Source organism: Trichogramma pretiosum, unplaced genomic scaffold (genome assembly GCF_000599845.2).
Source record: "Trichogramma pretiosum strain Unisexual culture from Peru unplaced genomic scaffold, Tpre_2.0 scaffold26, whole genome shotgun sequence".
Classification (NCBI taxonomy): domain Eukaryota; kingdom Metazoa; phylum Arthropoda; class Insecta; order Hymenoptera; family Trichogrammatidae; genus Trichogramma; species Trichogramma pretiosum.
Window position 1 is genome coordinate 1,097,782 of NW_019641640.1, and position 23,763 is coordinate 1,121,544.

At 42.5% G+C, this 23,763-nt stretch overlaps 2 protein-coding genes across 5 annotated transcripts in view; one reads left to right on the forward strand and one right to left on the reverse strand.

Annotated features, from left to right (window-relative positions):
* Positions 1-2,507: 2,507 nt before the first annotated feature.
* LOC111693823 lies at positions 2,508-7,550 on the reverse strand. The gene has a single exon (XM_023459616.1). The coding sequence runs from the start codon at positions 7,548-7,550 to the stop codon at positions 2,508-2,510; it is 5,043 nt and encodes a 1,680-aa protein (XP_023315384.1).
* Positions 7,551-12,663: 5,113 nt separating this feature from the next.
* The window catches only part of LOC106652567, a 78,661-nt gene continuing 67,561 nt past the window's right edge, over positions 12,664-23,763 (forward strand). For all 4 annotated transcript variants that reach the window (XM_014371579.2, XM_014371580.2, XM_014371581.2 and 1 more), the window contains exon 1: positions 12,664-13,136. The gene's annotated coding sequence lies outside the window, so the exon portion shown is untranslated. The remainder of the gene's footprint in view (positions 13,137-23,763) is intronic.

The following is a 23,763-nucleotide window of genomic DNA, read 5'->3' on the forward strand; positions in this document are numbered from 1 at the left end:
TACCGCTGTTTCCAAAATAATAATTGAGTTATTTGAATGCTTCAAGGCATGACATTACATTATTCAACTGTTGAAAGTCTATATATATGAGTTATGTAAAATAAACAGCAAGATTTTCATGTAGGTTTCCACGTAAATTAATTCATTAAATTAGCGAGAAAAGTTTAGAAAAGTTTGGGAAATATTCTCTAGTACTTGTAAAATAATATAACAAAGGTAAATGGAAAGCTTTTTACAATCATTAAAATATTAATAACAGTTTGAAATACTTTATTGTCCTTCATAAAGTTCAGGGATATAAATAATAGTACAGAAGTCTTCATTGCATCCATGATGTCTGAGAATAAAACTGACGCTCTTAGGATGAGTTTCGATTATGTTTCTTCATTATGTGACATTTCAGGTTACATTTGAATCCGAATAATTTGTGACAAATTTCACATTCAAAAGGTTTGGTCCGATTGTGTACTACATTTATGTGTTTATTGAGGCTACCCTTTTCTCCAAATGATTTGCAACAAATCTCACATTCAAAGGCTTTGATCCGATTATGTACTATCATTACGTGCCTCTTAAGTTTATTCCGGTCTCCAAATGTTTTAGGACAAATCTCACAGTCGAAGGGTTTGCTACGATCATGTACTGCTATTTTGTGTTTCTTAAGGGTACCTTTTTGTCCAAATGATTTGTGACAAATCTCACATTCAAAAGGTTTGATACTATCATGTACTGCAGATATGTGCCTGTTCAGGTTTGTTTTTAGCCCAAATAATTTGTGACAAATATCACATTCAAAGGGTTTCTTCCGATCATGTACTACATTTATGTGCTTATTGAGATTACCCTTGTATGAAAATGATTTATGACAAATTTCACATTCGAAAGGTTTGCTGTGATTGTGTACTGTATTGACGTGTCTTTTGAGTTGACTCTGGCATCCAAATGATTTGTGACAAACTTCACACTCGAAGGGTTTGCTTTGATTATGTACTGTAATTATGTGACGTTTGAGGTGATGTTTATATCCAAATGATATGTGACAAATGTCACATTCAAAGGGTTTAATGAGATTATGTACCGTATTTATGTGAGTATTGAGGTGATGTTTATGTCCAAATGATTTTTGATACATCTCACATTGAAAGAGTTTGCTCCGGTCTCGTACCGCGTTGACGCGCCGATCGAGGTTTCTTTGATAACTAAATGGACCAAGTTCATAATCATAATGCCTGATGCGCTTATGCGTCGTTATATTATGTCTCGTTAGATTAATTTTTCCTTTGAAAGTTTTTCGACACATTTTACACTCGTAAGATAATTTGGTTTGAGATGCTTCTCTTAATTTTTTTATATCCTTCTTCATTCTTCTACCTTCAATCTTAAATCGGGAACTTATATGAAATTTACAATTACTATCGTAATCGAATTCTTTTTTTATCAAAATTATCAAAACTTTATCGTTCAAGTAATTGGCCTGAATTCGGTTTTCTATTTTCACATTAGAGGAATAACTTTGATATTCAGTTTTGCAGATAGTTGTCGGTAAAGATTTGAGTTTAGGTTGAACATATTTGCACTCAAAATCGACGAATATTTTTTCATCTGACTTTTCATGTAATGTAACAGCCTCATTCACGTGATTTGTCTGAAATTAAAATTATGTTATAGTTTTTAACGGTAGAAGAACGGAACATAATTCAAATCATTTAGCTCACCGATGATTTAGCAAATGTTATAACGTTCTGATCGTTGTCGTAAGAGTCAATCGAATTAAAATTATAATCGCCACCTGAATCTGGCCAAGTATCATTCGGTTCTTTCTTCACGCTAGGAAAAAATTGCATTTCATAAGGTAATTGCTTAAAAATAAAGTCGTGGTACGATCAAAAAAGTAATACCTAACTGGGTTCTCTCTATTTTCCATTATCCGATTGACTATTTGCACGTAATTAATGTGAATTTTCACAATTTTCTCTGATAAAATATATTAGCGCGCTCCCGGGATGCTCTGTGACGTCCGAGTCCCGGCGATGGCCCGCGCGTGTGTCGAGGATGGTGGAGGCGGGAAGGCGAAAGTAAAGACACGCCAGCGTATTAATTAGTAATAAGTATTTATTGAGCACGACTCCGGAATGCGTCTCCGTGCCGTGACTCGATCGAACTCAACTGAGGCTCGCCGCGCGAGCGAGTCCGCGGGCCGCTTACCCCTTCTCTCGGGCACATGCAGGGCCGTGCGCGACTGTGCCTGGCCTGCGTGTACGTTGCCGCTAACACTCGGCCATCCTACAGTTAACTCGTCCTCGAGTTAAGGGGTAGCTTTGGCGGATAACATTTTGCTTTAATTATTATTGTTCTACATAAACAGACATATACATACAACTGATAATTTTTTTTGATTGATTAAAAAGCAAACAATTATTTTTTTTGAAATACTAAAATTGAATGACATAAATAAAAAATGTTAATAAACATGTTTTAAAATTTAAATAATAATAAAAAAAGTTTCATTAATTCAAAACAAAATCTTGATAGCGTTGAGGTAAGTTCTTTCTTCTCATTGGTCTTGCATTTTTATCTTGTTCATCTGAGCTTGAAATTTCCTTGATTTTTGAAGACAATGACTCATCTGCGTTTGTTTCTTCATCGGTCGAATTGTCATCACTTACTGGGTCATCTTCAACACATGGTTTCCATTGCTTGAGTTGCGACACATGTGCGGTGGATGCATAACGACTGCCTTTTTGAGCTGGGTTGAGATCAGTAATACCATACGTGTCACCTGGGAGAATCTTGTAAATAATGAACGGTCCTTTGAACTTTTGTTGAAGCTTTGTGCTTTCACCTGTGGCAACTGGATTAGATTGCATGTACACTATGTCGCCTATGTTATAAAAGGTCGTACTGTAGCGTTTCTTATCGTAGTTCTCCTTGTATTTTGACTGTTCTTTAACGATAGATTCTCTTACTCCTTCGTGAAGCTCTTCTGGCGGCGTATAATTTTCTTCCTGCACAGTGAGAGTTCTCATAAGGCCTTCGTTATAGCGATGTTTATAACCATACAATACTTCAAAGGGTGTTTTATTGGTGCTTTTGTTAAACGTCGTATTTAAGCACATTTCTACTTTCTTGATCTCAGAGTCCCAATGTTTGTCGTTTTCTTTTTCATTCATAGCTTGAATTACAGGTACGAGTGTTCTATTGACTCTTTCAACTTGCCCATTTGCCTGAGCGTGTCTAGGCGAGTTTAAAGTGTGCCGAATGCCGTGTCTTTTACAAAAATCTTCAAAGGTGTGTGAAGTAAAGCACGTGCCTCTATCTGAGATTATTCTGTCTGGAGCTCCGTAATGAATACAGAAGTTCTCCAATATCTTAATGACTTGATCACTTTTGGTATCTCTGCAGGGTTCAAGAATGACGTATTTGGTAAAGTTATCGACCAATACTAGAATATACTTGTTTCTTTTGGAGCTTGTCACTAGCGGTCCAATGTGGTCTATATGTATAATTTGGAAAGGTCTTTCACCCGGTGGAATTGGATGTAGAATTCCTTGCTTTTTACCTGTCATAGTCTTGTTCGTAATGCAATGGATGCAAGCTTTGATGTGTTGCCTTGCATACCGTCGCATCCCCGGAAAGAAATAAAATTCTTGCATTTTTCTGAGCGTACGATCTAGTCCAAAGTGTCCGTGTAGGTCGTGGAAGCGAACGATCATGGCTTTTCTCATTGATTTTGGAATTACGAATTTTCTCTGTCCATCAATTAACTTAAATAAAATTCCATTACTTAGCTCATAATCTTGTACTTCTGATACTTCATTTTTCGTTCGTTCGGATGCATCTTTGCGTAAAATTTCAATTTTGCGTTGCACTGCCTCGTCGGAGAATTGGTAGAGTAGGACTTCGTCGGTGTCATTGGCAATTGTAAAAACTGTTGAATCTTCGCACTTGTCTTGGGGAAAAGCACGACTTAAAGCATCTACGTGCTGCATCCTTTCGCCCGGTCGGTGCCTTATCTCGCAATCATACTCACTGAGCGCGTTCTGCCACCTTATAAACTGTGGATTTTGTGTCTTCTTTACATTGATGTAAATAAGCGCTCTGCAGTCAGTATATACAACAAATTTTATATTAATCAGCCAGTTGCGCAGCCTTTCTACCGTCCAAATTAAGCACAACATCTCGAGCTTGCTAGAGTGATAATTTTTCTCCGCTTGGCTAGTACTTCGACTTACAGCGTACACTAAGTGCAGGTTTCCATCATCACCTCGCTGCAGTAACATTCCTGCCAGTCCAGCTGCAGAGGCGTCTGTATGCACTTCGGTCTCTCTTTTAGGGTCGAACAGCTGCAATATGGGTTTTTCTGTAAGCTTGGTCTTCAGCAGATGAAATGCATTTTCTTCTTCGGTTTTCCATGTGAATTTGACGTTTGCTTTCAACAAATTATATAAAGGTTGAGCAATCCAAGCGAAACGTGGTACGAAACGACGAAAGAAGCTTACAAGTCCCAAAAATCGTCTGAGCTGGTGGATACTTTTTGGAGTTGGGTAATTTTCTATTGCAGCAACTTTTAATCTGCCTGGAGAAATCCCTTTTGCGGACAGTTCTAGTCCGAGGTAAGTAATTTTTTCTTGCAGAAATCCACATTTTGACAGCTTTATTGTCAAGCGAGCACGTCGGAGACACTCCAATACGTGCCGAAGTCTCAGCAAAAGCGTTTCCCACGAGCTTGCGGCGATAAGGATGTCGTCGAGATAATGAAGCACTACGTCGTTGCGAACCGGCTCCAGCGTTTTCTTCATTAATTTGGAAAAATAAAACGGCGCATTGGTGAGGCCAAATATCATTTTCGTAAACTGACCAGTTTCGTCTGGTGTCACAAATGCCGTCTTCTCTTGCGCTTCCTTAGCCAACGGTACTTGAAGGTAGCCATGTGCCAAATCCAAGACGATGAAAAGCTTGTTCTCGCTGCGTAGTTGAGCCAAGTGATCCTCAATGTTTGGCAGAGGAAAACTCCGTTTTTCTGTTTGCTGATTGAGGAGCCTGTAATCCACTACCAGCCTGTCTTCGCCGTTCTTTTTTTTGAAGATAAGCACAGGACTAGCATACGGCGAATCCGTCTCGGTGCATACTCCTAGCCGTTTCCACTCACTGACAATGGCTTTGATACGCTCTCTCTCTGCGTTGCTGGCTGGGTACGGCTTTCGATTTACTGGTTTGCTCCCAGGGAGCTCCTTTATGTCCATCTCGATTAGACTTGTACATCCCAGCTCTTCAATCGACATGGCAATGGTGTCTCGAAATTCGTTGAGGAGCTTGATCAGTTCTCGCTTTGCCTCGACCGGTTGATTTTCTCCAATTACGACGTCAGCTTCAGTGATGGCTTGCTTCTTCGTTGCCAGCAGAGGCGGTGCTTCACATAATTCTCCTCTGTCTGGAAAATTTTCTCCTTTGAGCAGCATCACCGGTTTCTCACTAAAATTAAACAGAGGTAATGAGACGTTTCGTTCAGCATTATCTATGCACACAAAGTTGACTGAGTTGGGTAAAAGCTGATTATTCTCCTTGACTTGCAAGGTGTCGTAGGATGTCGCTTCCTCCTGAGCTAACTGATCCAAATCATACATAAACTTGAACGTATCCTTGTTTTTGCTGAACTTAATGAAGGGCAGCTCGGTGTAAGAACGTCCAACGAGCAGTGGCATTGGCTGGAAGTCGTCTGGCACTACTCGCACTGGTACATTATCAGCCTTGACTCCATCGATGCTCAATGAACAGTTTACAAACCCTATGGTGTTGATTTGGTGCTCCTTTGGACCATAGCAACGTAGTTTTAATTTATCCTTGATGAGCCGCAGTCCCAACTGAAGTGCTGATGATGCCTTGATAATGCAGTCTGAACTACCTTGATCAATGAAAGCTTTGATTTCCTGTCCGTCGAGCTCTGCATCTTTGAAGTACTTCAGTGCAGCATCTGCTGTAGTACTGTCGATTTTAGCAATCACTCGATCATCTTTGGGTTGAGCTGGAGGTGTAGACTTCGATGAGGTTGACTGTGTGTTTTTCTTTTCATTCGTTTTGGTAGGACAGTCCTTTGAAATGTGTCCGTAGTAGTTACAAGAGTAACACTTCAGCTCTCCTTTCTCGTTGCGAGCTGGCGCCTTTCTAGTTGAATTTCTGCTTCGTGAATCTTTGTCACTGCTTCTTGTCGGTGATTTTTTTCTTTCACTAACGTCCGACTTTTCTTCAGGTGAAGTGGCTCTCGATGCATAATCCGATTTCGAATTCTTTTTGTCGTAGCTCTGCGAGATGATTCGTTGTTGTTTCTTTAAATCATGCAGCAACTCATCGTCGTCCATATGATTACGTGGAGCGACGACGTTGCGCAATTCTCTCGACCATAGCCCGATAATGATTTGCTCACGAGCATCGTCGAATTTCATGTGTACTTCGTCACACAGTTTCATCTTCTCGTGGAAATAAGTACTTATCTTTTCTCCTTTTTGTTGCACTCGCGCTGACATACGCGTCCATGCGTCTGTCAAACTGTCGACGCCGATGAATGTTTTGACGAATGCTGCTTTGAAAGTTGCCCAAGAATTCACATTCTTCTTGCGAGCGAGCCAGTGACGTGCCCCACCGCGGAGGTGCGAGCGAGCCGTCTCGTATGCGTACGAGTCTGGCCAGTGGTGCAGTTCTCGTCTGCTGGAGATACCGCGCAACCACTCTCTCGCTGCTGCGTTGCTTTCTTCGCCGTTGAATGTTCGAATGTCCTTACTCAAATCCGGCACGATGTGATATGCTGTTGTCGCCGCTGTTGGCGCACTGGAATTTACATTAGGAGACTGCATGAATTGGGTGGCGAGTTTTTCATATTTTTCTTCCTGCTCACGAAGTCGTTGATCTCGTCGCTCTTCGTAGCTCATAAGAAGCTTCACTAGGTCGGTGACATTTACAGTGTCTTGTTTTGAGCTGGCTGCATGTTGTTCCGTTCTGCGCTGCTCCAATCTGTGCTGCTCTGCGTACTGCTGCTCCGTTTCGCGCCGTTCATGTCGTCTGAACATGTCGCGCTCGTTGTTCATGGTTGTATTGCAAGTTAGGTACGCCGTTTCGTCGTCATTCGGTGTGTATCGCGCATACGGCGGGTACCGCGCATACGGCCGTTGTAGGCTAGGATTGTGCATACGAACCGACTGAGAGTAGGCGCCCTCTGACGGCGGATACAAGTCACCACAAGCCGAGAAAACGGCGGGCTCGGGCGACTCCATTTCTGGTAACCCTCTCCCAATCGATGCTGGTTCTGAGAATTGTTGACGACGTGCATTTTGCATCGCATACCTTGGCCTTGTATCGAGCGTATCGATAAGATGTCTGTCCTCGGCGTTGAGTTCCCATGCCATCCTTCTATCCTGCTCGTACAGGTCGTTTGAGTCCCATGACAGACTCGACAGCGTTGATAGCGTTGGCGAACTCCGATGCCCGTTTGAGACGCTCCTTGCTCCGTCTCGTCGGAGATGTGCGTTTCTCGAATCGTTGCGGTTGCCGGCGCTCATCTTTTCCAAAACGTTTCACTACACTTGACCCTTGGCCACACACAAGAAGAACACGAAGCAAAAAAAAATGTTCGCTCTCGGGTGCGTACGTTGCCCTACGTTTGGCAAGCAGTGACGGAAAAGTCGACGCGCGGCAAGATGGCGGCTTGCTCCGTTCTTCGCAAATGGCTTGCTAATCCCACTTCTGAAATATTAGCGCGCTCCCGGGATGCTCTGTGACGTCCGAGTCCCGGCGATGGCCCGCGCGTGTGTCGAGGATGGTGGAGGCGGGAAGGCGAAAGTAAAGACACGCCAGCGTATTAATTAGTAATAAGTATTTATTGAGCACGACTCCGGAATGCGTCTCCGTGCCGTGACTCGATCGAACTCAACTGAGGCTCGCCGCGCGAGCGAGTCCGCGGGCCGCTTACCCCTTCTCTCGGGCACATGCAGGGCCGTGCGCGACTGTGCCTGGCCTGCGTGTACGTTGCCGCTAACAAATATTTGAGGTTATGCACCTAGAGTAGATTTCGATTTCACCAATTTGTAAACATTTGCTTACGGAGGAATTCCTCAACAGCGACTAAACGCACTACTCGAATATTAGCGAGGTAACTCCGCGATTGTGATAGCTCTATAAGCTCTTTGGTGATACCAACTCCCTCTACCGTCGATTAGCTATTCGCAGTAGCTATACTCGCATGTCCGTACTAAAATTAAACCGAAAGAGTAACGAAAATTTGATTTGTACACGTGTACAATTAACTTAAACATCCGTACGATGTACGCAGAGAAAGATTTACACAAAAGAAACATATCCCTGAATCCACACATATACAGTACAGAACGATATTATACACGTGATGTAACAAGTTAAGTTCAGTTGGTGATTCGAGCATCAGGTGGTAGTAAAATATCTGCGACAATAGCATCGATAATTTAACAATACATATGATTTGCATAAATTACGTTTGTGAAGAGTAGTTGAGTTTCTGTACAGTTACTTGTGAATAGATATTGGGTTTAAAAATTCCTAAATCAGCATTGAACTGCCAGAGAGCTCAATGAAAACGTCCCAAATTTGAGAGAGTATTGGAAAACGTAAAAACAATGTTGAAAAAAGACCAAAAGATGTAATATAGCAAAATCCTTACGATACAAGCCTATAAGTAACACTTTACGGCACGGCGTGATTTCGGACACAGCGAAGGTGCGACTTATGCCACCTAAAAACGTGTCATGATTGTGAATTTATGCCCCACAGTGCTATAAAATATTTAACCGATTCAAATATCAACTTTTATTTGATTCATCTTCATATAAAATCAAATAAAATAATCTTTCGTGTGGATAAAATTGACTGAGGCATTCTTGAGAAATTCTTGCTGCACGTTAATATACTTACACGCACACGCACAATACGTCATTAATTTAAGAATATACAGTCGGAATTTACGAAAACGAAAATTAAAAGGAGTCGATATCAGACGTATCAGGGAATTTTCTTAACGAAGAATCAAAAACAGAAGAGGGAATCATTCAACAAGTGCGTGCGAAAGTGGACACGCGAGTTTGGCGAATGAGCTTTAGGTGGTGAAAGTTTTTATACGATGGGAAGATACAACGATGTAAATATTACATAAATTTACTTGACGGGTCAAGTTCGTATAAATCATAAAAAAAGGATTAATACGCTATTTTGATGTGACAAAAATGATAAAATTGAGAAAATTTTGTTCAATTCTAAATTATGAAATTGCATGAAATTCACAAGACTGAAAGTTATCAATGAGATACAGAAAATCAACATATTTTTACTACGATTCAAAATAAAGTATGAATCGGATGCGCTTAAAAATAATATAATGTATTTAGGAATTAAAAGTTATTAATTAAATAAAAATAGTTATATGGACCTACACTGCAGAGAGCTAATATTAGCACTCAAGTCATTCTAAGAGAAAAAGTAAATAAACGGATTTTTACAGCTATTTCGTGCATAAGATCACGTACGGAATATTAATTTCTTAAGATGAACTGACGATACCAAAATAAAATGTCTCCGTAAGGATCAAAATTTTCAATTTTATTTTCTAAAATTCCTTGCAAGAGACTAGGTAAGTACCTTTGTTTTCGGATTTTTGCTGGAGACATTCGTTTATCTGTTTACAAGCATAACGAACTGTAAAATGGTTTGAAAGAAAGTGACGATTTTGAAGAAAAATTTTTTCGTTATGATTGATTAGGATGAGTAATAATTTTACTTTTTTATGAAGAATATTTCAAATTTCGTTATAAATTAAAAAATTCCTGATTTTTTTCAATTATAATTAAATTCTATTGTACTACTAGCAAATGAGAGGTAAGAACATTCAAATAATCAACTATTATGTTTAGCGTTTTTTTTTCAACGAGGATTTCGATTTTCTGAACGAACGCGATTGAAACTATCCCAGTCGGTGCATTATCATCCGAGCTCGCGGTCTGCAATTCGCACGGAGAAACCCGACGAGGTCGCCACTCGACAGTGCTCCAGCGCGGAGTCGTGCAGTTGTATAAACGATAAAACAGAAAAAGAGGCCCGACTCCGTAGCCGTAGCCGCCGCCGCCGCGTCGACCGACATCGTGCGCTGCAAGTTGATCACGTGCGCGCGCGCGCTCGATCCGGTTGTCATGGAGAGAGAGCGAAAAGAAGAGCCGCCGAGGAACAGCATGTGGGCGGAGGCACTCGGCCAGCCAATCGTGCTCGAGGCACAGCTGCCAACTCTGCGCGAATCTCACCAAGAGTGCAACGTGCTTGCGTCCATATATATATATTAGGACTCTTTCGCTATCTGCCGAGGCGAAATTATGCGCCAGTGAAAGTGAGCTTGCTATTACAGAACGAAACTGATTGCTGGACGCGCTTTTGATTACCGGTGAATTTTGAATCGATCGCAAATCAAATTTAAGAATTTTTATAGTTGCATTAATTTTTATATTACTTTTATGTTGCATATCTTTATATTTATAACGGATTTGATAGGTCGAAAGTTATATGCGTCTTGAGAATATTGTTTTGAATGCATGAGGTCCTTTATTTTAAATCGATGATGTCAACAAAAACTACATCACATTCTCACATTGTTACGAAAAAAACAATTTGCCAATGTTTGAGGAAAAAATTGTATATCAAAAAATGCCGCAAAAAAGATCACAACATCGAATAGTGCCACGAAAGTTCCTTAACAAAAACAAAAAAACAACGCAATTTTTCGATTTTGTTTTATAGCTTCTTCACTCGGGTGTTTTTTCGTGGCTCAATTTCGTAGATATAGCAATTTCATTGCATTTTCAAGCTGGGTCTTCGTTGTAATCATTGGAATGACTCTAAATATTATGATTTATTTGAATACAAGCTTTACTCAAACATCTTGTGCAGCGATGAGCGAGACGATTAATTTGATTAAAAAATATATATCTTCATTTACGATCCACATCCGTGGATTCTAAGATTGCTTCGATACAGATAAAAAAAAAAGTTATCAGTGTTCAGCGCAAAGCTATTTAATGCAGGTGCGATTATAAACAAATAATAAATATTATGTAATACGATCACTGCGATGACCAAAATTTGAATAGAATGTCGCTAGCGATGCAACCATATTCAATTCAAATTTCGTTCGATGACCAACGAACATTGAACCACACCGAAACGGTCAATCGAGCTTGAGCAGGTGCATATCGAACAACGTTCAAAGTTTTGGAATCAATCGATAAGAAGCACCCGTTTTATTCGTTATGCAAGTTGGAGTCCCAAAAATGACCCGCAAGTTCGACTATCGTTTCTGTCTTGGAGTACGCGCTTTTTAGAAGCAAAAAAATAACAACCCTCCGCACGATACACATAGTGTTATTCGAGCGCGCAAAATTCACCAAGCCGTTGGCAACACTGTGTCCGTCTGGCACGGGGCACGGCTCGCTCTCTGCAGACAATACATATACCTATATCTATATACATTGGCACTGCCGCCGTAGCCACCGCCGCCGCCGCCAAGCATTAATACAGCGAATGCCTAGCTCTCGCCAGTCACGAACGTACGCTGCAGCGTCGCGGACGTCTGTCTCCACGTACATATATCTATATAAACTGTACACAATATACATAATCGCGAAAGCCAAGTGCAGCTCAGACTGTCGTTATATATATAAAACATACATACCATTATATACTTTTAGTGCTCGGTCGTGTGTGCGCCTATTATTATTTTACGTGCATAAAATAATCTCTTCTCTACATAAATTTCACGCAGTCGTTGTGTTGTCGCTCGCGCTCCGGCTGTCCGATACGAGCCAGTGAGAGAGAGAGAGAATTTCGAGCAGCCGCTGCTGTGCTCTCCGCGCTTCAACTTGTGTCTGTGCCTCTGCGCGTGCAGAGTGTGTCTGTGTGCCCGTCTGTGTGTTATACGTGTGTGCTCGGTGCGCCGAGAGAGTGAGAGAAGACCCCCGCATCGAGAGAGAGAGAGAGAGCCCATACATTTAACGTTGCTGCCGTTGCTGTTGCTGCAGTTGGTGCAGTGCGCGCTACATCGTTGTTGTTGTTTTCCTGTGCTTCACGAGTGTGCGTGCATACAAGTGTGTGTGAGTGTATCTCTATCCGCGCGTCTCCGTGTCTGTGCGTAGCTGTATGCTTATATAAATATACACATGTGTAGCATAGTGCATCGACACAAAAGTTGCAGTGCTTATACAGTCATATAATACACAGTGTGCAGCAGGAGTGCGAGTGCGAGTGCGAGTCTCGTCTCTCGCTCGCGCGCAGTGCGTATAGAATATATAATAAAACGCGCGCTCTCTCTCTCTGTATCTGCACGACGCACAGCAGATATACATAGAGTCGACGACGAATCGCTGATTTGCCAGCCATGGCCTAAGCAAAAGAGGAGTGTTGCTGCTGCTGCGTAGCTTCGCGGAGAGTATCTATCTCTGTCTCGCAGTTCTATGTGTGTGTGCGTGAGTGCGTATAGATACACACGCATACGGTAGTGCTACGGTCGCTGCAAGCTGCTACATACCATACACATATACCTATTCCAGCATAGGTGTATGTAATATATAGGCCCTGTGCGCGCCTCAGTGTGTGTGCCTCTGCGTGCAGTGTGTGTGTGTGTCTGTGTCTGTGCTGCGTGTGCCGTAGGGAGGCCAACCAGCAGCAGCAGAGAGAGAGTCGAGTATTATACCGAGCTCTGCGACGACTAGCTAGCGTCGGGGCGCGTCCTCGGCTCCTTGTAATCAACAACAACAGCAGCCCACCACCGCAAAAACAGCGACGCACCGACAACACCGAGTTCGTTCGACGACAAAGTGCAGCGGTAGCTTTTTTTTGGTGCAAAGTAATGATCATGATAAGTACTAGTGAGTGCAACTTTTGATTGTGTGCGAATTCGGAAGTGTTATAATATACCGGCTGTTTGCGATAGCCGAGTAGACAACGACACAATCAGCAGCGACGAGAACGATAGCTTGAGAGGAGAGAGAGCTTCCAACTGTTAAACCGTCGTCGCCCCGTGGATCGTTCGATTTTTCAAAACTGTGCAACGTTTCTTCCAACGAGTCCTGCACGATGCCGTAAGTTTAGAATTTTTTTGTTGACTCGCAGAATCCGCTGCATAATCCTATGTATCGTTTAACTCGTAGTCTCAGTGTACATAAACATCATTATACATTATTGTGTCGAAAAAGCTGCAGGTAGCGCGTGAAATGCCGCCGCGTCTCGAGCAAGTTGAAATTATTCGAACGCTCGAGCTCCGTAATTAGCTCGTGCTCGATAATCCCCGTTACGCAAATCGATGATCGATTTTTCGAATCGTGTTATATACAAAACACGAGCTTGGTTGCATCGCGAGTTTTGTTGACCGATTAGCTGTCGCGGAAAAGTAAATAAATAAACAAACTCGATTGATCGTTGCAGCGCATCTACCCGTTTTTCATAAAAATGTCCAATACGTGTAAATTTGCCGCAGCTTTGCAATGTCTGCGGCTCATCGCGCGAGAAACGAACGAGCATCGATAGCTTTTGTATGAACTTGAACTCGCGGCCGCGATTGTCATTTTATATATCCATCGCCGAAGCTCCGTTTTATCAATTTTATAACGCGGTTCAAGTCTGTAATTATTTCGAGTACAATTAGCCTCCCCTCCGCGCTTTTTTTAATCGCTGCCGTCGACGTTCTTTTATTTTTTTACTCACTTTTTTATTTACGTAAAGTTTCTTCTTCGTCGCAAACACGGTATTTTCTCTGAATTGCATTTGGTCGAAGCACACGATGCTGCCTGCAGCTTTTTTTACTCCTCGCATGTCGCGCGCATTATTATATTGACGCATCTTACGTGGTGTATGACTGTTCAGATTTTTATCGAAACGGTAGGATATGTCAAGTTTTCATCGCGCACTGAAGGACGATTCAGAATATTAGATAGAATGCAGGATATTTTGGGATTTTATAACAATCTAACTGACATCTCCGAATTTTTTCGCATAAAAAAAAGTTTCTTCAATTTCCGCCGCGGAAAAAAATGTCAAATCGAGTTTCAATCGCGTGGGAAGAAAAACGTTTCATTTTGCAAAGAAAATTCGTTTATACCCGAAATTTCCAAAATTGTATTTCAAATAAAATAATTAGCTATGCAATTTGTCTAAAATGTTTTCAAACTTTGTAGATATCAACCTAGAACCAATTTATAAATGATCATTTATAGTTCAGAATCGTATAATCTACAGCTTCAGGACAAATGACTTACAATCATAAGTTCATCACAAGTTTGATATAAATATAATTTTCTTTTTTGCGGGCTATATTAATGCAATCTCATGAGAACTAGGGAACTGTATAAAAGCCGATCCACCCATTTTTTCAAATTCTTATGTAAAAATATATTTAGAGTGTAAAGTCTGAGATATTCAGTATCGAATACTTTAAATACAATTTCAAAAACGTAAGATATTAACAAATTTTCACCGCGAAATAGAAAGTTCTTCTTTGTAAACCTGATTGAAACTAAATTTGAATTTCTTTACGCAATACGAACTCAAGATACCTTTCTTGATCGCGAGAAAAGCCTAAGGTGCCCCACATTTTGCGTTTAAATCCGAGATATCCTACATTCCGTAAAAATCTGAAAAATCCTACTTGAACTACAAATTTCTAAAGGTTCTTAAAATTACGTAAAACACACAGAAACAATCGTCTTCTACGTAAGATACGTCTATATAGGTTCTCGGTCACGCACGTTATACAATAACAATACAAATATTCGTTCGCCCGATTGTAACTCTGTCCGAAGTTCACTATATCTCATATACATGTATAACAAATTGGCATGCGTCACTCTCTAGTCCCCCGCCTCCTCCATGTACAATATTTATGCACACACCACATAGAAACCCATGGGTTTACAGCATTTCCGAAAATTCGAGAGGCGAATTTTAATTTTCCTCGTATACAGGCAGCGATATATTCTACCGCCTGCTGCAGCCTCGGAATTGCTGCACCGCCGCATACACGTATACATGCACACGCACACACACATATATGCGCGTTCACTCGATCTCGGCGCCAAAGCTACATAAGCTATGTATAGATTACCTATACTCTCTCGAGTGTGCGACGTTCGAACGTGCTGTAAGTCTTTTTATTTATGCACCTCCACTCATAGAAAGTAACACGTTAGCAGCATGCGTCAGTATACACACACGCATACACACACATCGACGTGTATATCGTATCCAAGCACCTATGGCTCGCGCCTGTGGTGCATAAATAAATATATATATAAATCTATCCTATCAAGACGCACCGGGCGACAAACAAGGCGTGTCGTATACGGCGCTCAATGTAATCCGCGATTTCTCCCGTAGTCCGTGTGTACCCACTACGCAGCGCCGAGGGTATATTTTCTAAAACTGATAACGTTTCGCAAGAAAAACAAAATAATAACGACGATGATAATAATAATAGGACCCATACGCGTCGCTGCCGTCAAGCCGCAGCGCAGCGTCGAAAATCAACAACGCGTAACACACGATCGCTGTGGCAGCAGTGAGCTTCGAGCGGCACTATCGGGCTACCTTATACCACACGATATAGAATATAATATGCACCGTATATAGTTGCTGCATAAGCCGAATTACGAGGAGCACACAGGCATCGAGTTATTCGGCAAATTATCGACTCTGCCTATGTTATATATATAGCCGCAGAGGTGCTTCATTATGCACTCGACACGTTTTCCTTGCTGCAAGGGTCGAACGCAGCGGAGCTGCTCCCAATTGCTGCATGCAGAGCACAGCTCGAGCTACTCGACGACTTTGCGCCGCGCAGCTTCACCTATTCTCGCGTTATACATTCTTTATAATTATTACGTAGCAATTGGAAAAAAGTCATTCGACGAAAAGAGTGCATTGAACGCAAATCTGACAATCGATACTATATTATAACATGCGTTTAGTTCGTTTCTGCTTTTTTTTCTTATTCGAGGGTAGTTTACTAGGGAGGAACTAACTCAAAGTGGATGATCCCCATTTACTTATTTACTATTTCTCCATAAATGTAATAATGATAAGTTGTATCTATAATAGCAATGTATTAACGTTGATTGTATATAATTATACAGCTTCGTTGCTCTTTGTTTTTGTAATCTATTTATAATCTCTAAAATTATTATCATTACTCTTTCCGATGTGTTTATTTGTGGCTTACATAGTCCTACTAGACTATTAACCAGACTCGATTTACATTATTGAATTATTGTACCATCGCTTATCGATACCGCGAGCATCGATCTCCCTTTTTTCGAATTGCAACACGTAGTCCATTATTTCTAAAAGTATTTATTCGATTAAAAAAAAGAGCACCAATCCATTAAGCGAGTTTTGTGTTTGGCGCGCAGCGTTAAAAACAAAACAAAAAACAGTCGAGTTTCATCATCAATCATTCAGTTATTTTGTAAAAAATGTATGATAGCGGAGAGAAAAGGCTACATATTTGTGTACGTCACTTTTTTTTGGCGAACTACAACAATGCGAATTCTCGCCACGGTCGTTATTATCAACGAGTTTGAGGGGGGCATGCCTTTGTTTTAGCTGCTAGGATAATACGGATTATCGCCCGAGTTATTGATTAACTATAGAGAAAATTAGTGTGTAGCGTTTTCGATTATCCACTACATCGAAGCTCGTAGGAAATTTGAAAATTCATAAAAAATTCAATTAGTTGATCGGTTCCAGCAAACAACGCAACGCCGTTAATCCTATTAAGTTTAATCGATGATACTCGTTTAAAAATAAAAGTTAATTTTTGACAGGGTCGATGGAGTCGATCGGGATAAATTCGACCCGATCGGTTTTCACTTTCTTTGCATATTTTTTTTGTCGAAACATGTTAATCAAGGCGTTATATACGCGACATTGTCGACGTGCAATTCAATTGCCGCGTGCGAAGGTATGTCGTGTGCACGATTGTGTGTGTGTGTGCGTTCCAAGCAACCCGCGACGTATATAAATGTATTCTCAGCTCGGCGTAATAATTATATCACTATATATAAGTATACAAAAGTACACAATCGCTCGGAGCGCCGAAAGAGAGGCTGGCATACCTCGGGATGCTGCCGGGACGAGGACGAAAAAACTTACATACACGGGCTCTTGTACTTTAACATTATAAGAGAGGGTATATGAGACGAGCTCGGCGAGGACGATGAAGACGAAGAGGACGACACAGCAGCACATCTCGTTGCGCAATTGTTTTAATCGAAGCTTTTTCATGCGTGTATATTACTATATGTATCGTATCATCGAGAGTGAAAATATGTATTCGCATATTTATTTGGCAAGCCGGTCACTTCGAAGAATCCTTGCTGCTCTCGGCTCGCTGCTATATTTTGTATATAATACACACATAATATACCAGGCTCGCACACACACGGTTCTTCTCTTGCGAGTCTTCCTTGTAGCTGCTTCTCTCTTATAAGCTAGAGAGAGAGAAAATGAGAGTGTGTGGTATATAGAGGATCCCGGGGCGCGATATAACGCTCGCTCGCGTTCATGCTCTGCTCGCGAAACCTGTTTCGAGTTCTCTTTCGGCCTCGCGCGAGAGCCAGCAGCAGCAGCAACACACACATACAGAGCTATGCGGTATGGGGAGATGCTGCGCCGGAGAGAGAGAGAAAAAAAAGAATGTATCCCGAAGAGAGATAGAAAGAGAGAAAGAGAGCTGTATATACGCAGGTAGTGTGCGGGCCTTAATTTCTTTAGGCACTTGTGCTGCGCACTCGTGTTCCTTTTTGGCCCAACGTGATGCTGAGCACGCCCGTTCCGATGTAGCTTCAGCGATATATTTTCTTGGTCATCTGGAAAATTGTCTGCTGACTGCAGCAGATTTACCGTAGATATTTCGATCATTTTTCGCTCTTCCAGCACGTGATACATGTAATCTATATAAAAATCATTATCATCGATCGAATCGCGACGGGCATCGCGAAGTTACGGCCTCACGCGCGATAATTACACGAAAGAAAACCCATCGACTTTCAAACCTTCAACAAACGCGTTTTCCGTACGCAATTTATCCTCTTTTCGAGACTGCACTCTAAAAGAACATTCTCATATACCATTTCGTAATTGCGTATGCGCTGAATCTCTTTTTTTTCTTTTTACGATGTCTTTTTTCGAACATTCATAGCTACCGGTTTTCAAGAGCCGACGACCCGCATAACTATGCAAAATACAGACAAAGATTTCTTTCGCTGCGCGTTCAAAATTCGCTTGGTGCTTACACGCGGTATACATACCTTCGAATCGCTTAATAAAAATACTAGCATAATGTGCTCCAAAAAAATTTCACGCTATCGCGCTCGTGCGATTCTAGCTTTTCACATGGTCAGCGACTAATTTGAATTTAAATTAGAAAAATATCTCTAATCCGGAAAAAGTACAAGTTCGAACTTATGATTGTAGATTACTCGTTCGCTATCTCCTTCTCTACTCTGCAGCATGGTTAAATTTCTATGATTCTCCAACTTTTAGGGCATCCTAATTGTAGAAGCAATTTTCCCGCCGTCAATCGCATTCAAATGCTATTTCCTTTGTCGAGGACAGATGACTTTTGAAATTCCGACTCTCTCTCTCTCTCTGTGCCGCTGTATATTTTCGGGTGGCTCGCATCGCGCTTCAAACGATCGCTGTCGGTATTGAGAGAGATATCCCGACGGGAAAAGTTGGGTTGTCGAAAAACGAGCTCTCCGTGGTGCGTCCACATGCACAACACGAACTGTATGTGTGTGTGTGTGTGTGTGTGTGTGCAGTCTGGCGCTTACACAAATAGTCGATGCAAATATGCTCTCTAGGATGCAAAGCGCCGCGCGCTTTCTCTCCGCGTATATATACGCGAGAGTTAAAATTTTTCGCTCGTTAAGCTGCGGAGCGCGCGAGGAGAGCTGCGCGCGCCTGCGTTACAAAGATCGTTTTGGCACGCGCATAGTTAAATCTTCTTTGCCCGCGCGCGCACACGGTTATATAAATATAGATATACTGCGGCACCTGTCGACTCGTGCTGTACGCGCGGATCCTTTTCCGCTGAGTTTTCCATTTGCGTGTAGCCCGAAACTAGAGAGAGAGATAGAAAGACAGCCCAAAGTCAGAAGACGAGCAGCAGCAGCTTCGCAAAGTATAAAATCCTTTTGAAGAGAAAAACCGCTTCTCGTTCTCTCGTCGTGTACGGTAGTCTCTCCTTCTGAGCATCAGCAGTACGTAGGTGCAGATGCAGCTCCGTACAGATATCTCGCAGTCTCTTCTAAAGAGAGATGCTGCTGCTGCACCACTGAAATGCTTTTTATGCGCGCTCGCTCGCTCGTGTATGTACCTACGTGTGTCATACTCGCGTGCGCCTACGTAGCTTGCACAAAGCCCAAAAAGACGTCGGAGTTGCCTCGACGCTTCGCTTTGATTCGGCCCAAAAGTTTCCCTTTATTTTAAACGAGTAATTATGATTAGACAGACGTAAAAGTCGTTGTAAAAATTCATCAAGCTAGTTCGCGGACGCTGCAGCACTCGGCACATACTGCATGCACACCGCTGCAACGTCGAGAGCGAGCGTGTGCGTTGTAGCAGCAGCGGCAGGAAAGATACACGGCTCTCGCTATATTCTGCATTCTCGCTTGTAGCAGCATATCGCTGAGGTCGTTACAGACACAGAAAAGCTATATACGCTCGGTATACATGTATATAGCCTCGCGTTGGCGCGGGCGCACAGGCTGCACAGCTCGAGCTCCGAAGCAAAAGACAAAGAGAAGCAGCAGCAGCAGCGGCGTCAGTAACAGCAGTCCGCAGTCGAGCCCGAAACTATATGGCGCTGCAAAGAGCGACGCATACACAGACACGTATACGTATATATTGCCATACGTACACATACTCGTACACAGATACGAACTCCAACAGTGGCCAACGCTGCAGCTATATAGGTATGTATATAGCATGTATGCTATATAGCTCGAGCGAGCAGCAGCAGCAGAATTTATGTTGCGTCGCTCGTTCTGCATATGCATTAGTGTGGCCCCCAAAGCGAGCGAGCGTCTCTATTTCGTTTTTCAGCGAGCTCTTCCTGCTGCTGCTACTGCTGCTACTCTTTCGCATACGCGGTGTAGTGGCCACTGTTCGGAGCTGTGGTTTCTGTTGTGTGTATGCGCGTACTGCAGCATTGAAAACGCAGTCAGCCACACGCAGAGTCCATGTTTACGATAGTCACCCGAAAAAATGTGCATATATCGTCCCCGCGTACACGTACAATATATCCGCTGCCCTTGGCGATCATCCGACGAGCTTCCCTTGAAGCTTATATTATATGCATTTACAAAAGTTACGGAAAGAAAGTCCAAAATGTTTTAGGCTTTATATTGCATGGTATTTCGCAAAGGTCATAGGCCTGTACCATATTGCCGAAGATCGGAGTTTAGGCCTCGAGACTGAAAGATAAGCGTGAGATTAGATGGTAACGTTCGTCATGTTTTTTTTTGAAATGCCAGACGAGGAGAGTTTTTCGGTGTACTTGTACAACCGCACACAGGAAAGCCGCTGGCGTATAATATATAGTAACGTAGACGATAAACATCGGAGTGGGCGATGATGTTTTGCCAAAGCTCATCCACTTCTCCTCGAATAAGCCATTTTAATGATTCATTATAAATATAGGGCTTTCGAAGCGCATTTATGTGTTAGTTGCACATAAACGGCGCACTTTTCGTTTCGACGTCGCCGAGGCCAGCCTCTACTGCACGATACGCGTGCAGCACTCGGTTGGAAAATTAACTCGCGATTTCTCGCAACAATAAAAAAAAGAACATTATCATCGCGCATATAGATGTGTTTAGTGCTGCGGGAGTTGCGCAACGATTAATATTGTATACATACAGCGAGAGGCTGAGTTAGCGTTGGCATTAGCGCAGTTTAGCGTAAATGAATTGATCAATCGATCGCAGCTCGTTGCAGATTGGAGCTCGAACGCGCATAATATATATATTCCGACGCAACGAAGTAATCGCGCATAGAGCTGCTGCTGTTGGGTACACCGTGCACGCTGCAGTCGCGGCGATTCGCGTGTAGCGCACACAATCGACAATCGCTATGAGTATATATTGACAATAATGCACATGCTGCAGCCGCTGCTGTTTAATGTGCATATTATACGCGTGTACATCAGCAATCCAAGCAGCGCTAGGTGCCAAAGCTAATGAATTCTTATACAGTTATATCCGTGCATATATAGATGGATAGATGTGCACGAGCGAAAGAAGCAGATGAGAGGCAGAGAGCGAGCGAGAGTTTAATCAAGCGTAAACGCTAACAGGAGGAAGGACGCTGCAGAGAGCGAGAGGAGAGGAGAGGAGAGAATCGAGCGCAGTTCTATATAGTATCGAAAATCCAACGCGCGCGCATGAAAACGACTGCCGCCATGGAGGGAGCTATACCAACGTATATCTATTTGCTGCTGCTGGTATAAGCTTCGTGCCGTACGCTATATACATGCGGTATATTTCTGAATACGTGTGTGCGTCGGTGTGTGCAATATACACGCGTGTATGTGTGTGGGGTACGTGCACAGAGATATACCTGCTAGCAATAATCATAATGGTAACGCGCGAGTGGGTACACACGCGGAATATATATAGAGGAATATATATAGCGAGGGAGAGAGAGAGAGAAGAGTGGCTTTTAGCGCACGAGATGGATTTCTTCTCTCTCTCGCGCTTGAGTATCTTTCTGAATGATTGATGCGATTAACGGGCTTTTTTTACTGCACACCACCACCACCACCATCACCATCATCACTACCGAGCTACATTTTCCTCTATACTTGTATACAATGATACGTAGTCGCGACGCCGCGCCACTGTCTGCCTGGCTCTATCTCTCTGTAAACATTGACGAAATTTGGCTTTGATTCGCCGGCGTAGGAAACAATATATAGAGATGCGAGTGGCGGCGGCGGCGCGCAACGACTCCGAAATTCGGGAGTAACTTTTTTACTAGCGGATTTTCGCACGTATTGTGTAGTATAGGCAGAGAGAAAAAGACGACGTCGTGTTTCATTGCAGCGCAGGAACAGCCCCCCGCCTGCGTACACTACAGCGTGTGCGTATTACCGCGCGTCGGCCGCGGAGCTTTTTACACGATATATTTTATGATATATACCTTTATGATTTGCAACTGCAGCTCCGCTCTGCGCGAGTTATGCCCGGTATATAAAAGTTGAAAAGTTCAAAAACGTAAAATGCAGCCCGGCAGCAGCAGCAGCAGCAGCAGCAGCATCAACCGACAGAAAACATATATTCTCGTGCGCGCGCTTATTTACTCAAGTTTTCCGCGTGAAAAAATTTTTCTCCCTCTGCAAAAGTAGCAAGTTAAGTAGGAGAAAGAGCGCAGTATATATACGTATACCCGACACGAACGGGAGCGAGCGAGAGAAATAGAGAGAAACACTGCAAACTCAGCAGTAGCAGCAGCAGCAAAGCCTATGTGTACCTATGAGACTTTATATACGTATATATATCTGCACAAAGTTGTGTTCCCGATGCTGCATGAGCAACGCCCACACGCTGCTGTGCTGTGCTGCTGCTGCTGCAACTACTACCAACGTAGTAAATTCTTTGCTACATGTACTTGGTGGCAAGGGAAAAGTATATATATAGCCGCGCGCGCACACCTAATACTTGCAACAGCAGCAGCGCCGCGCCCCGAGCTTATTATCATGGCCAACTTTGCATTTTTTTGCACCCCGTAACGGCGGTAGTGTCTGCATTTTGAGCTCTATGTATGAGGCATTTGTCGCTCATTAATTGGTTCTGCACCAGCGCAAAAGCTCGCGAAGCTTGAATATAAAATTCAAGTAAAGGATTGGAATACATTTTGCTTTTATGTAACGAAGGATTTTCTAATTATGCAGATAATTTAATTTCCCTCCAAGTGCACTCTTGACGCTCGTGAATATTCGCATAAACAAAGCGAAATCAAATGAGCTTTAACAGCGGAATTATTTTGAAACAATGTAAGCACGTGCATCTGGTAAGAGCGAAAATTGAGTTCTGAGACTGTGCATTTCTTAGCGGTATATAGAACTCTGTACGTACAGGTTCTTTAGCACATAACCGCGTACATGTGTATGCGAGGTTAGCCCAGTTGGTCTTCGAAGAATCTAAATATAAAGCTAGGATCGCTCTCGCACTCTCTCAATGCCGAACGCGTTAGATACAACTCGGCTCCGAGTTCTTCGCCGCGTGTTAATGAGGCAGCAAGCTAATAGCCGCATGTGTTGTCAAAAATCGAGCTTGTGTACAGATACAGCAACTCGAACGTGTATAAGTCTTATACAAACGAAGGCGAAATTTGCATGGAGGTCCGTATTTTTGTGTGTGTGTTTGCGGCTCCATTCGTATACATCTTAAATCAGATAATCCGGCAATTGTTTTCTTTCCCGAGTCCGAGAGTTTTTTTGAATTGAATCGAGTCGATTTCGAGGAATCCTGCGCCTGATGGGCTTTGAAATTGTTGCCGCTGCGCGGAGCAAAACTTTTCACTCGGAAATGCTCGGCCAAAAAAGAGAAAGAGAAAAAAAGCGGCTAAAATATATTCAAATGTCCGCTTTTCAAGTTGGGCTCTAAGCGTTTCATCGTCGTAATGTCGAGGTATATAGGATAATATACATGT